The sequence below is a fragment of the Schistocerca piceifrons genome, chromosome 8, assembly GCF_021461385.2.
Source record: "Schistocerca piceifrons isolate TAMUIC-IGC-003096 chromosome 8, iqSchPice1.1, whole genome shotgun sequence".
In the NCBI taxonomy this organism is placed as follows: domain Eukaryota; kingdom Metazoa; phylum Arthropoda; class Insecta; order Orthoptera; family Acrididae; genus Schistocerca; species Schistocerca piceifrons.
The window spans coordinates 218786781-218804045 of record NC_060145.1 but is presented as its reverse complement, the minus strand read 5'-3'; the positions used below and the strand labels follow the sequence as shown (position 1 = coordinate 218804045).

The 17265-nt window shown below is 36.8% G+C and overlaps 1 protein-coding gene across 2 annotated transcripts in view; it reads left to right on the top strand.

Annotated features, from left to right (window-relative positions):
* Positions 1 to 17265, top strand: part of LOC124711889 (NADPH oxidase 4-like) — a 196820-nt gene that overhangs the window by 126798 nt on the left and 52757 nt on the right. For both annotated transcript variants that reach the window (XM_047242132.1, XM_047242133.1), the window contains exons 6-8: positions 9 to 162; positions 6114 to 6255; positions 10287 to 10451. In XM_047242132.1, the coding sequence (XP_047098088.1) occupies positions 9 to 162; positions 6114 to 6255; positions 10287 to 10451 (461 nt within the window). The remainder of the gene's footprint in view (positions 1 to 8; positions 163 to 6113; positions 6256 to 10286; positions 10452 to 17265) is intronic.

The window sequence follows — 17265 nt, the reverse complement described above, 5'->3', positions numbered from 1 at the left end:
ATAATTAGTGGCAGGAATAACTGGAGTGGCTATGGTTGTCCTGCTTTGCATCCTTGCGGTGATGTCAGTGGGATATGTTCGCAAGAGACACTACAATGCCTTCTGGTTCACACATCATCTTTTCCTGCCTTTTTTGCTCCTGCTGTTGTGTCACCCTCTCAGGTAGGTATGTATCAAACTCTAAATTCAGGTTTTTTGCCTTCTACTGAGAGCACAATAACAAAAGAGTAAGAGTCTCTTCAAAGGAGTCATCTAAATTAAAAACATTTTATTAATTGTGCACCTGACCAAATGAATGTGCACTGAGCTGAGCAGAGAGGATGATGATTGAAATTCTTTGCAGTAGTACTGAAAAACTGTAAGATTGTTCACAGTAGTTCATATATGTAGAATTATTCATAAGGACCTTCGGGGTTCCAGAAGACGACTGTGTAAAAACTACAAGATATACAGAAAATGCACATATTTCAGTGGATAGAGCAGCCCACCAAGTTTTTTAACTCTGTTGCTCAATATGAGCACTGTTTGTGACATGGCAAATGTCAGTTAGTATGTGACATTCACCCTGGTTTATTTCTTTGTTGATAGTCCTCGGTGTCGACATACTGCATTGTTATACTGGCTGGAAAATGGGAGGGGGGGGGGGGGGGGGTAGACGTTCAACACTGACTACTGTAAATGATGTTGCACAATTGTGTTTTACATTTCTTTACTTTCACTGTTTACAACCTCTCCAATAAATGTTGATAAGCCTCATTAATAGCTTGCGGGCAACATTATCATACTACTACAATAGTTTGCTGTTGAACATCTGTGAGCAGTAAAAACCTAACCACGCAGTTCACAGTTCTTGCAGAATATTACGGTGCGTGTGACACTATTTTTCAAATATGTTAAACAGACATTGTCACTAACTGTTCTAACACACAGCTTACTTGTGTTACTCTTATTCCACTGTTAAGTTGATGCATTGATGTTAACGTAACCAATACATGTTTCACATCTGAAAATCAGCCATGGACTGACTGTCTCGGGACCAGAAATCAGTCCTTTATATATCCTCACAATAACAGGCACTGAAACTATACATTTTTCGATGTTTAAGTTACAGAAATTACAATTAAAACATAACTCATTCAGTTAACTAAAAAATGGAAAAATTCCTTCTTTTTAACAGTTCCTTCTATCACAAAGGTTAGACCAAATTATTTGTTTAAATAATGAAATTAACAGATATAGTTATACAAACAATACTTTTGACAAACCTGGTAAGTATTTTGGAATTAATTAAGGGTTCACTTTGCTAATATGTTTTCGAATAGAGCCAAGTAAATATTTTAAGAATCCTAGTAGCTCTTCTTCCAAATGTTTATAATTATTACAGAATTTATATTTGTTTATAAGTCAACAGTAGAATCTAAGTCATAGAACAGTTACTGATTTTAGCCTAGAATTTATTTATTTAGCATATGGCGCTACACACATGGTTTAAATTAGCCTATAATGATCTGTACCGAACGATATTAACTATAAATTGTCAAGATAAATTAGGGAATTAATTACATACACAAAACTAATCACAAAATTAGACCTGGTGCTATATTCCTTAAGAATTAGGGCCAACCTTTCTCTTTTATCGAAATGCAGATTATACTCATGCATCTTAATGGTAATTAGGAAAAAATGAAAATAAAATGAATTTAAGGAGGCAGGTGTCAAAACAAGAGAGCAAGTAAAGAGATCCCAACTTGCTTCATCACAAGTATGATACTCAAACTATTGCCATACATGTTCCAATAAGTTGTAACACTCTTACATCACATATGTTTACAAAAATTGACACAAAAAGTATTTAGTCTCAAATTGCATTACTCTCAAGTGATTAAATGAAATTTTTGAACTACCTTAAGTGTTTTGAAGCGTTCTTAAATACTTAAGTTGAAGGGTTTATGCAGCCACAGACTGTTTAACTGTGATAATTCTTCATTCTGTTATATAGCAAAAAATCTGGATTTTTCATTTGTTAATTCTATACTTGATATCTAGGCAGAGATTTTATATTTTCAAATTTTTATATCCAAGCTATGTACATTGTTCTTTCATTAACAGTTTCCACTTCCAACCACTTCCTTCTCGCAGCTCCGCAACAACTGTAGAAAACATTGAGAACAACAGACTAATATCCCTGCTGTCATCCTTTTCCAAAGTGATAGAGACAATAATGAAAAACAGGCTTCTGAACTATCTAAGCAAATTCAACCTCCTCTGCAATGACCAGTATGGTTTCAGGCCTGGCAGAGGCACAGAATCGGCAATAGCACAACTCACAAAAACAGTTTTAGAAGCTCTATACATGAACAGCTATGTAACGGACCTTTTCCTAGACCTGTCTGAGGCATTTGATACAGTTGACCACCAGAAACTGTTGTATAAGTTAGAGGCACTAGGAGTTAGGGGAGTGGTTAACAAATGGTTTCATTCATTTCAACAGAGTACAGTCAGTAGAGATCACACATCTCCAGAGGATCAAAGTACATTGAGAAACATATATTGGGTCCACAATATATCAATATTGCGGTCTCTCAAGGGAACGTACTGGGCCCAGTATTGTTTCCGGTATATATAAATGGTTTCCTGCAACACATCAGCCATGGAGAGAAGATGTTGTTTGCTGATGACAGCAAGATATTAATCACCACTAAGACACCAGCAAAAATGCTAGAAAATTCTACTGAAGTACTGAGGGATGTCTACAAATGGTAACAGGAAAACAAAATAACCTTCACTGTAAAGAAAACAAATATGATATGCTTTAGTATGAACAGCAAACAGAGTCCCTTAAATTTAAAACTAGACATCTCCATAGATGGTGTACCTACAACAAAATTCTTAGGGTTGCACTTTGACAGCCAAATTAAGTGGAATGAACATGCTATGAAACTCTCAAATAAAGATATCCACAACATGTTATGCACTTAAGAGTTTTTGCATCTGCATGCAGTGATGAATGTCTGAGTACTGTATGCTTCAGTTATGTTCATTCAGTAATCATTTATGGTATAATTTTCTGGGGAAACAGTGCTCAGAATTTAAAACAATATCTAACATGCAAAAGAGAGCAGTAAGGTTTATGTCAAAAAGCAGTAAGTGGGCCCACTACAGAGAACTTTTTAAAATGTTAGAAATTCTGACTGTTCCTTGTGAATTTACATTCCAAACCATAGTGTATATCAAGAAAAATAAAGAAAATTATAGTACAAATAGCAGTTTTTGTAACTATAGTACAAAAACAAGTCACTGTCTTCACCTAGACAAGAAAAATAAATGTAAGACTCAAAATAGTTTCTTGCATGAAAGTGTAAAACTGGATAATAAACTGCCACAGAAAATAAAAGAAACAGATAACACGTACTGTTTTAGGGAAAACCTTAAATTGTATTTGCAGGAACACTGTTTTTACACTATAAGTGAATTCCATAGTAAAAATGATTGTAAATAACTTTTATATCATAATGTTTAACTATATGTAATGTTTTGAAAAGAATCAAAAATTATTGTAAATGTGGCAAAATACTTAGCAGGAATGAATAATTCTATGTAAATTGTTTTGTAAAGCAAAACATGTTTCTAAAATAAATTTTGTAATTTGTTTCTTTAACAATTAACATACAAATATGTGAGATTTCATCAAAAACAAATTACCATTCTAATCACCTACAATAGCACTAACTATAGTCTGAAATCTTTATTGTTTTACACATATTAGGGTGCTCCATTGCATGCAGAATACTATAAAAGTTACATTTGTTTACATGATGATCATTTCGTTCGCACATCTTATGAAATTTCTGTTTACATATTTTATTCTGGAAGTCAACTGTTATTTCCATTTCAGTTATACAATGATTAGTGTAAACTGAAAATGACATAATTGCAAATATCTGTACGTGCAACAAAGTTATAAGGTATTGTGATGCTTAGCAAAGAGACAGATCGTGTATTACTGTTGGCGACAATGTTATGTGCAGTATCAGTGACCATATTAATTATCCGGCTTTGCAGCTCTTCCGTATTAAGTGGCAGCAGAGACAGGAACATATCATGTTTGATTTAAGCTCCAGCTGTTACTTCAACACTGTTTATCTTGCAAATTAGTACAACTTTCAAACTGAAATTTCTTTTCTTTCGTAAAGTACTTGGTCAAGAATTTCTTAATGTGCCACAGAGATGTTGTGAGAACATCTTTATGTGTAGAATAAGTTTATTTGTCTAACTTTTCTGAGTAGCCATGTTGTGTGTGTTTCTTTTGAGTGCCTAAACTGAAATACCATACTACCTTTGTTTCCTTTTTTTGGAGAGCATGTCATCAACAAAAATTTGGGCAAATTTGATGAAGTAATATAAGGAGTTTGTTCTACCATTATCAACAGTTAAGAAATGAGTGAGCTATTTCAAACATGCTGTACTCCTCTTGATTATCCATATGAAGGTTGTCCCAAAATTGAATCCACAGATCAAAATACCAAGGAACCACACACTATATTATTCCAGAATCAGTAATTAAAAGTCTATGAAACAGCTGATGACATGCACATATAAAAACATAAAGATGATACATTTTATTTTAAGAAATAAATATGAGAAATCTTCATGTAACATTGATGCTTCATTTGTCAAATGCAGACCAAAAGCATATGTTAAAACAAATAGCTCAGTCATGTTTGCATAATTTTGTCCTTTTAGTATGTCCCGCTGAACTGGAATAGGCCAAATGGCACAATCTTTGAACTTATGGTAATGTCTCAGAACTCTAGCTGCAGACTTTGTTCCTAGTAAGCTGTGCAATTTGTTTCAAGGTGTTCACTGACCCTGTTTCACTAGCATGGGCTGACTGGCTCCCAGTAAATTGTCTGCTTGCCCTCATAGTTTCAATTTCTCACCAAACCAGTCTGTCAATCTCAGATTTTCACTGTTCATTCATATTGTTAACAAGATTTTCACTTTCTTGGGATTGATTGTCATTCTGTATTTCCTACTCTCTGTGAAACATGTCTGAACATAGTTCCAAACTTATATTTCCAAAACCATACTCTGTGCTCCACCATTTCTCTTCCACAGCTTTTATTTTTAGTTGTCTCTTCATATAACTTGCACATCCTGTTTGTCATAGCATGGTGTGTGTCTCACATTGTGGTGACTATTCCATCCAAAGCCTTTTTCAGAAAGGAAGTACACAGGAAAAATACACGCATTCATGCAAGCAAGCACAGCTCATGTACACATGACTGCTATCTCTGACTGGAGCAGCTGGAGATAGCAGTCATGTGTGCTTGGGGTGTGCTGGCTGGTGCAAATGTGTGCGTTTTTCCTGTGGACTTACTTTCTGAAGACAGCTTTGGTCAAAAGCTCACTGTGAAACAGTCTTTTTGCTCTGCCTGTCTGCAATTCAGTGTGTCATCTTTATAGTGAGTAACAGTCTGTAATTTTCACAATACTGTAAATTATAATGTCTTGTATTCTGTTCACACTTCAGTTTGAAATGTAGAATAATATGAATTGTTCCCTCTGATTAATTTTTTTGTGAGTTCCACTTTTGCATTTGCATATCCATCCACCAACTTTCTTCCTTCACATTTATAATTGTGTTTCAATACCTTGGTCCATTGTTATGTAATGAGTATTCTTTCTGTCATATACTGCCTGATCTATGTTTTGTAATCAATGTTCTCTCTTTCATATCCTGCTTCATCTACATCATGTCCATTACAATTACTAATTTCTTTTTTAACTAACCACTGCTTCAACATAATACATAAGCTATCACCTGCAAATGATTATGCCCCATTGTTCTTATTACACCTGTTCCACCTCAGTAGTCACTAGCAACTATCTACTTGATCTCGCATCAGTTTATTATAGTACACACAAAATTACATACATGTGTTACTTTTGTGAAATTGCAGAAGATGAGACTACAGCAGATAAATCTTTTGCAGTATGATATAGTCACAAAAATTTCTGTGCTCTGTTTTGTATGGTAAATACAAGTCTGATATTGTTTCTTCACATTTTTATTCCATGTGCATTTACCTTTCCTTAACTGTTTGTTTTAGTGGTGTACTGAAGGAATTAAAAAATCCAGAGGAACATATTCCTGGTTGCCTCATAAATGTCACTGGCAACATCACAGAAGTGCAAAGTTCAAAACATATCTTATGCAAAAGTGAAGCAATTTTTGTTCCAATGGAGTCTCAGGTAAATGAATAAAAACAATGCTCATCTAAATTTCATTTCAAAATTTTTTTAATAATAGTAATCTTACCTTACATGAAGAGAACCGAAGCAGTACTGATGAAAATTGTCTTTAAATCTTTACACGCTTCAATTGATCTTTATCAGTTGGCACAAGATAAATAGGAACATGCAGTACAGGACTGAAAACATTCAGATGGAAGTGAAGCCCACAAATACTAAACAGTCCTCCAAAGTAGTACGTTCAGTCAACGATTTAACAATTACAAATTTCAGGGAAAGCCTACAGCAGTTAGACTGGGATGAGGTGTACCGTGAACCTGATGCAAATTTAAAATATAATTTATTTCATTACATTTTGTAAATGCATTTGAAAACTGCTTCCCCAAGAAAATATTTAAATATACTCGTAAGAAACCTTGTAACAAACCATGGCTTACTAAGGGTATAAAAATATCTTGTAACCGGAAAAGGGAAATGTATCTGACAGCAAGAAAGAGTAGTGACCCAGAAACTATCAAAAATTATAAAAACTACTGTGTTATATTAAGAAAAGTTATCAAAAAATCCAGGAGTATGTGTATCATGTCTGAAATCAGCAACTCTGATAATAAAATTAAAACAATTTGGAATATTATTAAAAGAGAAACAGGTCAACCAAGAGCAGAGGAAGACAGTATTACCATCAAATTGAATGAAAACTTTACGAACAAAAAGTCAGAAGTTGAAAATATTTTTAATAATCATTTTCTAAATGTTGTGGATATAGTAGGATCCAGGTGTTCATTAGAAGATGCTAGGCTGTTAATGGAAGAGGCCATACCTATGCAATTTGATACAATTGAAATCTCACCCACTTCTCCCTTTGAAATTAGGAAAATAATAAACTTGCTTAAAAGCAAAAACTCAAATGGAATTGATGGCATTTCCAGCAAAATACTAAAAGCTTGTTCTCAACAGATAAGTAAGATTCTCAGCCACCTGTGTAATAGCTCTCTGGAACAGGGCATTTTCCCTGATAGACTGAAATATGCTATTGTTATACCTTTGCATAAAAAGGGGGATAGATCTGATGTCAACAATTACCGTCCAATCTCCCTTCTAACAGCTTTATCCAAAATTTTTGAGAAAGTAATGTATTCAAGAGTAGCTTCACATATCTGTAAAAATGAAGTACTAACAAAATGTCAGTTTGGTTTCCAGAAAGGTTTTTCAACAGAAAATGCCATATATGCTTTCACCAGTCAAATTTTGAATTATCTGAATAACCAAACACCACCCATTGGGATTTTTTGTGATCTCTCAAAGGCTTTTGATTGTGTAAATCATGAAATTCTGCTAGACAAGCTCAAGTATTGTGGCATGAGTGGGACAGTGCACAAATGGTTTAATTCGTACGTAACTGGAAGAGTGCAGAAAGTTGAAATAAGTAGTTCTCGTAACATGCAAAGATCAGCACATTCCTCAAACTGGGGCACTATCAAGAATGGGGTTCTACAAGGGTCAGTCTTGGGTCCTTTGTTGTTCTTATTATATATTAATGACTTGCCATTCTATATTCATGAAGAGGCAAAGTTAGTTCTCTTTGCTGATGATACAAGTATAGTAATCACACCTTACAAACAAGAATTAACTGATGAAATTGTCAATACTGTCTTTCAGAAAATTACTAAGTGGTTCCTTGTAAATGGACTCTCACTGAATTTTGATAAGACACAGTACATACAGTTCTGTACAGGGAATGGTATGATGCCATTAATAAATATAGACCTTAATCAGAAGCATATAGCTAAGGTAGAATATTCCAAATTTTTAGGTGTGTCCATTGATGAGAGATTAAATTGGAAGAAACACATTGATGATCTGCTGAAACGTTTGAGTTCAGCTGCTTATGCAATAAGGGTCATTGCAAATTTTGGTGATAAACATCTTAGTAAATTAGCTTACTACGCCTATTTTCACTCATTGCTTTCATATGGCATCATATTTTGGGGGAATTCATCACTGAGGAATAAAGTATTTATTGCACAAAAGCGTGTAATCAGAATAATAGCTGGAGTCCACCCAAGATCATCCTGCAGACATTTATTTAAGGATCTAGGGATATTCACAGTAGCTTCTCAGTATATATACTCTCTTATGAAATTTGTTATTAACAACCAAACCCAATTCAAAAGTAATAGCAGTGTGCATAACTACAATACTAGGAGAAAGGATGATCTTCACTATTCAAGATTAAATCTAACTTTGGCACAGAAAGGGGTGAATTATACTGGCACTAAAGTCTTTGGTCACTTACCAAGTAGTATCAAAAGTCTGACAGATAACCAACAAGTATTTAAGAAGAAATTAAAAGAATTTCTGAATGACAACTCCTTCTACTCCATAGAGGAATTTTTATATATAAATTAAGAAAAAAAAGAAAAAAAAATATTTAAAAAATAAAAAAAATAAAAATAAAAAATAAAGAAAAACAAAAAACACAAAAAAAATAAAGTTGTTACATTAACTTAAGTATGTTGTTAAATTAACCTAATTATGTCATGTATTAGAAAATTCGACTCGTTACACATCATTATGAAATATCGTATTCATGATCCATGGAACTAGTATTAATCTAATCTAATCTAATCTAATCTAATCTAAATTTATAACCCAAATGTAACTAAAATTGAAGAGTTCATACATTTGAATGGTTTGCAGAAACAGGAATATCCATCATTTATTATTTTAAATTCCACATGTCCAAACAATAATTCAGTAAAACCATGGGTGCTAATGCCAATAACTCATGAGTTCCAAAATTACAAACATCAGACATACTCAGCTTTATTGTTGAGGGTTTTGTGGCTTTTGCTCAGGATCATTGCCCAAAGTTTGTTTTATGGTTTTTCTGATATTTTGCCAACTTGACTGGAAAAGGAAAAAAGTATTAAAAAGCCAATGTTGTAATGACCAAACAGTCCATCAGTATCAGCATAATTGAACATAAACAGTATTGCAGGCAGGGATGGGTGGAGAAATCGGTCATGGCAGAGCATGTGCTCTGTGGAACCATCCATGTAATAAAATTCACCAATATACATGTTCTCAATGTGAACAGAAGCTAAAATACCTGTTTGATCAGGGAAGCCATAAAACATAAGAAAAGTTTTAACAAGAGAGAAAAAAGCATCAAGGTAGACAGATCCTGCATGCCAGAGCTGCACCAATTGCAGATAAAATTGTGAGAACCACAATGATATGACCAGGAAAAAGCCCTCGAATCTCTGGCTGTGGGTTAGACTCCAGCCCATCACCAGCAATGGAGGATGATTCTTCAACAATGCCAACCATTCACTCTAATGAAATGTCAGATAAATCATTTATACAAACATTGACAGAAGACCTTGAGACAAAAGCCAACAGGTAATACATTATACTAAATTTTAATTTAGAAAATTTAGAAACATTAATTGCATATGTTCTAGGCAACAAATTTGCTGCATGTTGTCCATCATCCAACATGCATGTGGTTATAGACACTGGTTGGCAACATGTGGGCCATCTTTTGTATTCTGCTTCCTGGAATTAATTATCATTCATTTACCAAAGGTGTGGGACTTCCTTATTTATGAAATACTGGAATCTGCTGGAACATCCCATGTGTTTATAAATAGGGGTGCACTCTGCCAAGAAAGGCAGTTGTGCTCCATGTGTACTTTCCTTTTGCTTTCAGTACTAGTTTTTATTAATTCTTCTCTTATAACTTGTACTTGATACCAGTCATTGTGTTCATTTACACTTTCGTGTAACACCTTATCTTTTACTTGAAAATACCTCCTGCTTAGAATGTCATGCTCACTTACATGTATATGTGTTAGCTCACACCATCAACCATGTTGGTTGAAGATATTAGAGCCCTACAATATTGCTAAGATCTCTGAGCATGTCTGAACTTGTGTTTTCATGGGACTGACTATATGCTGTACAATGAGATAGAAACCGGTTACATGCATTTCTAAAATGTGTACTGAGAATAGATTTTATTTCAGGGTTGGCTATGGATTGTACTACCACTGAGTATATACAGCGTAGATGCCACGTACAGAGTAATGCGACGAAATGTTAGATCTGTAACTGTATTACAAGTTACAAGACTACCAGGTGCAGCCATCAGACTTCAGCTGCAATGTTCCTTCACATGCCAGCCTGGTCAGGTAAGCTGTGGTAATACAACAGAAACTGCAGGTAGACATAACAATGAAAAGGAAGCAAATGGAAAAACATTCACACAGCATACTAATTGTGGTAAACCAGTGCTTATCCGCATCTGAATCTGTACTTTGTAAACCACTGTCAAGTACATGGCAAAGGGTACTTCCCATTGTTCCAGTTACTAGTGCATCCTCGTATTCCATTCCTAGGTGTTGATAATTATTGCTTGAATGTCTCTGTGTGTGTTCTAACTACTCTAATCTTGTCTGCATGATTCTAAGGGAATAGTATGTAGGGAGATTCCTCACATAAAGCTAGTTCTTGAAACGTTGTAAGTAGGCTTTCACAGAGTAGTTTTTATCTGTCTTCAAGTGTCTGCCAGTTCAGTTTTTCAGCATCTTATTTCCATGATGGTAGTTTCTAAATCAGGGGGATGCTGACTCATTTGATCATTCAGTTTGCATCTGTGTTGATTGACAAGGTGTGGTATCACTTGAGCTAAATCTCAAACCTCTGTAGTGTCATAGAATTGAGGCAGAAACTATTATCTACACTCTTTCATCTGTTACATCAATTCTTTTAGGTTGAAGAATTAGTTGGTGGGTTTGAAGGGGTGCTGTTTATATACAACCAGTACGGTTCTCTCTCTCTCTCTCTCTCTCTCTCTCTCTCTCTCTCTCTCTCCCTCTCCTTCTCCCTCTCTCTTCCCCTCTCCCTCTCCTCTCCCCTCCCCTCTCTCCCTCTCCTCTCCTCTCCCCTCTCTTCACCCAGTGATTTAAATCCTTTGCTCATCCGTAATAGCTCAAACACAGGATTATACCAGATACATACTTATCATAGTTGTTTACTTTATATTGTAACATACTGAGACAATATAAAAAAGTTACAGTATGGCAATTTCAGTCAATTTTCAGTAGGGTTTTCCCAAGGTCCTCATTTTGCTGTTACACTGGAATAATCCAGTCCAAAGCAGCATCATATATCCATACTATTGTGGTAGTGTCAAATTAGTGTAGTGTGCTATTCATTTTATTGATAGGTATTAACAGGGACTCTAAAACATGAAAATAACAAGTACTTCAGCAATGACAGCATCACCCTGGCCTGCCCTGAGTGCTGCTGCCATGCAATCAAAATTGTATAGATATTTACCAAACTGTCAGAGAAAATACACCTGATCACTCTTAGGAAGGATACCTAGTGACAGTATGTACAAGTACCTCTGACAAAAAAAATCAGAATCACAGATTTTGAGATGTGGTACAATACAACTTTTGCTGTGGCTGATGCAAAACTGATGTATTAACACTTTAAAATGCTCAGGAAATTGTTAAAGTTATGTTTGAAGAAATCAACATTTTGAAAACACACCCCAGAAGATCAGAGTAGCTGTGTGTGTGTGTGTGTGTGTGTGTGTGTGTGTGTGTTTTAGGCATCTCATCCTTAATCAATGAATCAATTTGGTACACATACTACTTATTGCCCGAGAAGAAGTACAATGGGGGTAAGAACCACCTAGAATTAAATTTTCACTCTGCAGTGGAGTGTGCACTGATATGAAACTTCCTGGCAGGTTAAAACTGTGTGCTGGACTGCGACTCCAACTTGGGACCTTTGCCTTTTGCAGGCAAGTGCTCTACCATCTGAGCTACCCAGGCACGACTCATGACCTGTCCTCACAGCTTTAATTCCATCAGTACCTCATCTCATACCTTCCAAACTTCACAGAAGCTCTCCTGCACACCTTGCAGAACTAGCACTTCTGGAAGAAAGGGTATTGTGGAGACATGGTTTAGACACAGCCTGGGGGATGCTTCCAGAATGAAATTTTCACTCTGCAGTGGAGTGAGAGCGGATATGAAACTTCCTGGCAGATTAAAACTGTGTCAGACTGAGACGCAAGCTCAGGATCTTTGCTTTTCGCAGGCAAGTGCTCTACCATCTGATCTACCCAAGGAGATGAGATATGGACAGAATTAAAGCTGTAAGGATGGGCCATGAGTGGTGCTTGCATAGCTCAGATGGTAGAGCACTTGCCTGCGAAAGGCAAAGGTCCCGAGTTCGAGTCTCGATCTGGCACACAGTTTTAATCTGCCAAGAAGTTTATTATCAGTGCACACTCCGCTGAAGAGTGAAAATTTCACTCTGGAAACATCCCCCAAACTGTGGATAAGCCATGTCTCTGCAATATCCTTTCTTCCAGGAGTGCTAGTTATGCAAGGTATACAGAAGAGTTTCTGTGAATTTTGGAAGGTAGGAGACGAGGTACTGACGGAAATAAAGCTGTGAGTGTGGGTTGTGAGTTGTGCTTGTGTAGCTCAGATGGTGGAGCACTTGCCCATGAAAGACAAGGGTCCCAAGTTCGAATCTTGGTCCAGCACACAGTTTTAATCTGCCAGGAAGTTTCAAGAACCACCTAGCACCCATAGGGAAGGGGGTGGGAGTGAGGGGGGTTTTTAACCCCTAACATCTAGGATGCCCGGCACGACAAATGTGTTATGCGGGTAGTATTGGACTGTGTTCCAGGGGCTATGTGAGTGGATGGGCATGTGAGCAGAGAGAGATGGGGGAGAAGGAGGAGGATAGTGAGATATGAGAGGGGGCGAGGAAACAGGGAAGTAGGAGATGCACAGAGAGAGAAGAGAAGGAGGCAATGGACAGACAGTGAGGGGAGAGGAAGAGATGGCCAGAGAGAGGTGGAGGAGGAGTAAATGGACAGAGAGGTGAAGGAGGAGTGAATGGACTGAGACGAGAGGGGGGGAGTAGATGGATAGAATGAGGGGGAAAAGTAGATGGATAGAGAGAGAGGGAGGAGTAGATGATGGGCAGAGGAGGAGGAGGAGATGGACAGCACCAAATGGTCAAGCTAGAAGTATGGGCAACAATGACTTTGTCATTTTATTTATCTTTATTCATCCAAAGATCATCTCACAATAATATAGGATTTGTCAAGTTAATACAGTGCCAATCAGCGGGTCAAAAATAACAGATACCATACATATAATAGAGGGAACATTCCACGTGGGAAAAATATATCTAAAAACAAAGATGATGTGACTTACCAAACAAAAGCGCTGGCAGGTCGATAGACACACAAACAAACACAAACATACACAAAATTCAAGCTTTCGCAACAAACTGTTGCCTCATCAGGAAAGAGGGAGGGAGAGGGAAAGACGACAGGATGTGGGTTTCGTCTTTCCCTCTCCCTCCCTCTTTCCTGATGAGGCAACAGTTTGTTGCGAAAGCTTGAATTTTGTGTGTATGTTTGTGTTTGTTTGTGTGTCTATCGACCTGCCAGCACTTTCGTTTGGTAAGTCACATCATCTTTGTTTTTAGATAGATACCATACATAACATGCCATAAGAGTGTAGGACAGGTAGCCTATGGGGACAGGTGGTTGGTTGTGGCCTCAATTAAGGAACCGTCCCAGAATTTGCTTTAGTGATGTAGGAAAACTGCGGAAAGACCCAAATCAGAATGGTCAAACTCCATCCTCCCGAATATGAAGATATATTTTTCCTACGTGGAATGTTTCCCTCTATTATAATCATATATATATATATATATATATATATAAAAAACAAAGATGATGTTACTTACAAATGAAAGTGCTGGCAGGTCGACAGACACACAAACAAACACAAACATACACACAAAATTCAAGCTTTCGCAACAAACTGTTGCCTCATCAGGAAAGAGGGAAGGAGAGGGAAAGACGAAAGGATGTGGGTTTTAAGGGAGAGGGTAAGGAGTCATTCAAATCCCGGGAGCGGAAAGACTTACCTTAGGGGGAAAAAAGGACGGGTATACACTTGCACACACACACATATCCATCCACACATATACAGACACAAGCAGACATATGTGTGGATGGATATGTGTGTGTGTGCGAGTGTATACCCGTCCTTTTTTCCCCCTAAGGTAAGTCTTTCCGCTCCCGGGATTGGAATGACTCCTTACCCTCTCCCTTAAAACCCACATCCTTTCGTCTTTCCCTCTCCTTCCCTCTTTCCTGATGAGGCAACAGTTTGTTGCGAAAGCTTGAATTTTGTGTGTATGTTTGTGTTTGTTTTTGTGTCTGTCGACCTGCCAGCACTTTCATTTGGTAAGTCACATCATCTTTGTTTTTAGATATATTTTTCCTACGTGGAATGTTTCCCTCTATTATAATCATATATATATATATATATATATATATATATATATATATATATATATATATATATATATATATATATATATATGCGGATGGGTGTGTGTGTGTGTGTGTGTGTGTGTGTGTGTGTGTGTGTGTGTGTGTGTGTGTGTGTGTGTGTGTTGTTTGTTTGTGTGTGTGCGCGCGAGTGTATACCTGTCCCTTTTCCCCCCAAGGTAAGTCTTTCCGCTCCCGGGATTGGAATGACTCCTTACCCCCTCCCTTAGAACCCACATCCTTTCGTCTTTCCCTCTCCTTCCCTCTTTCCTGATGAAGCAACCCTGGGTTGCGAAAGCTTGAAATTTGTGTGTGTGTTTGTGTGTTTTTTGTCTCTATCAACGTACCAACACTTTCGTTTCGTAAGTTACAGAAGGCCATTAAAGACAACAATAACATTTATGTAACTCATCTTCAGATGAGAATACCACATAAGATTGTAGCCTTCATCCATTGAAAGTTACACACGTTGCTGTATACCTTGTGTCTATGGTGTATAAGTGAAGATGAGCTGAAACTTTTATGATTCATATGAAGATAGTACTGTGTCTAAATGAATAAACTGCACCTTCAAGTAATCTATGCACCCTAATCTTGAGGAAGGAAAGAAAAAGAAATATTGGGTTATTTACAAAAACATTATTCCAACATAATGATTCTATTCATCATCACTTTCATCATAACCACTAGTAGAAGAATCATTATTGTTGTCACCATCTTCCCACAGAGCATCTTCGTTGCTTCTGTGGAGTGAATTTGTGATGCCACATTTTTAGAAGGGTTTTTCCATCAGTGGTAGCATTCCGGATTCCTAAGCAGATTTCACCCACTCACAAGTCTGGGACACATCTAGCCTTTTGATTATTCCGCTCCATGTGAATTTGTTGATTTCATCAGCCATCTGTTGCTTATATCGCTGTTTAAGTGCAGCTTTGAATAGTCAAGTTAGATACACATCCAGTGGTTGCAGGATGGATATAAGGCCTCCATGTGTAATGACCAAATCAGTTTTCCTTTTCGCAATTTGTCCCCCACTTTCCGTAGTTGTATGACTGTGGAGGCTGTTCTGGACCAACATGTTACATAAATTCAATAAAACATCTGGGCAACATTGCCAAATGTGCAACACCCAGTCAAACACAAGGTCATTCTCCATCCACCCTTTCAGACTGACTAGGACCAATATGCCTTTCACTGGTATTTTTGGAATAGTTTTCCTTCAGAATACCACATAAGGTTGTAGCCTTCATCCATTGAAAGTTACACACATTGCTGTATACCTTTGCTTCTTATTACCACCAGCTCATATCATGGTCCTGGATTCCCCTTTCCTGTTCACAGTGTTGTTGAGCAACATCTCAAAATGGCCTGATGTTTGATCTACATCACCAATTTGTGATAACATATAGGAACATTTGCAGAACAAATATATCACATAGTAACAAAAATGCTCTACTTTTTCCTCATAATTTCCTGGAAGCATTGAGTGCTGCTAGTTGTCCTTCAAAGTCTAATTCATTTCAATTGAAAAATTTTGACAGCCAGCATTGATTAGCTTTGAAACTGGGAATGCCTAATTCTTTGGCTGAAGTCAATGCTTTGAGTTCACAGATTTCACTGTTCACCATGCATCTATATTGTCACTTCTGATCTACATAAACAAAGAGCCTTTTTGCAAGGTCTGAATGCTTCATTTTTTGGCTGCAAAATGCTTAGCAATTACTGTTTGTTTCACTGGTTAAAATGGTCTTCAGTAATTTTAAGATTTTCTTTAGCTCTGTATGGGTGAAAAAAAGTACTTGTAGCCATAATTAACAAGTGAACATATGGTTAATACTTCACTTCTAATGTGCTACTGATATGTCACAGGCTGAGGCCACAACAATTCTGTAGTGTAACAGGATCTATGTTAGTGGTGGATCATTACCGGCCTCAATACAATTAATCCATGCACCCCAGTCAGGAAAAAATATGTACAGATTATACTGTAATTGGGGAGCTACTACTTTATCATTCCACAGGGAGTGCTATAGAACATTATTGTTTAAAACTCTTTGTGAATACAGAGAAGTTAGAGTTTAACATTAATTACTCTAATGTTTACCTTTTCACTTTGAGAACAGAAGTGACTAAATTTAAGTTATGTAAAACATATATCTTTCTGTGAGTGGTGGAAAATGACATAAATTAAATTTACTTACAAATGTTCAAATGTACATGAAATCTTATGGGACTCAACTGTCATCAGTCCCTAAGTTTACACACTACTTAACCTAAATTATCCTAAGAACAAACACACACACCCTTGCCCGAGGGAGGACTCGAACCTCTGCCGGGACTAGCCGCACAGTCCATGACTGCAGCGTCATAGACCATTTACTTACACTAAGAGTTCTTTCTGTGGGGCAGTCAAAACTGTACAAGTATGTTTTGTAAATTGATGTAGTTAATTCGTCATAATGTGACTCATTAAGTCACCTAAATAGTTACATGTTCTCAGTGCCTTATCAGCTTCAAAATGAATTATCCAAAACTAGTCTAAGAAGATAAGTAGGTACTGGACTGGTGCCTTTCTTATATATCTAAGAATATGTTAAGCATGGCAATAATAGCCACTGTTA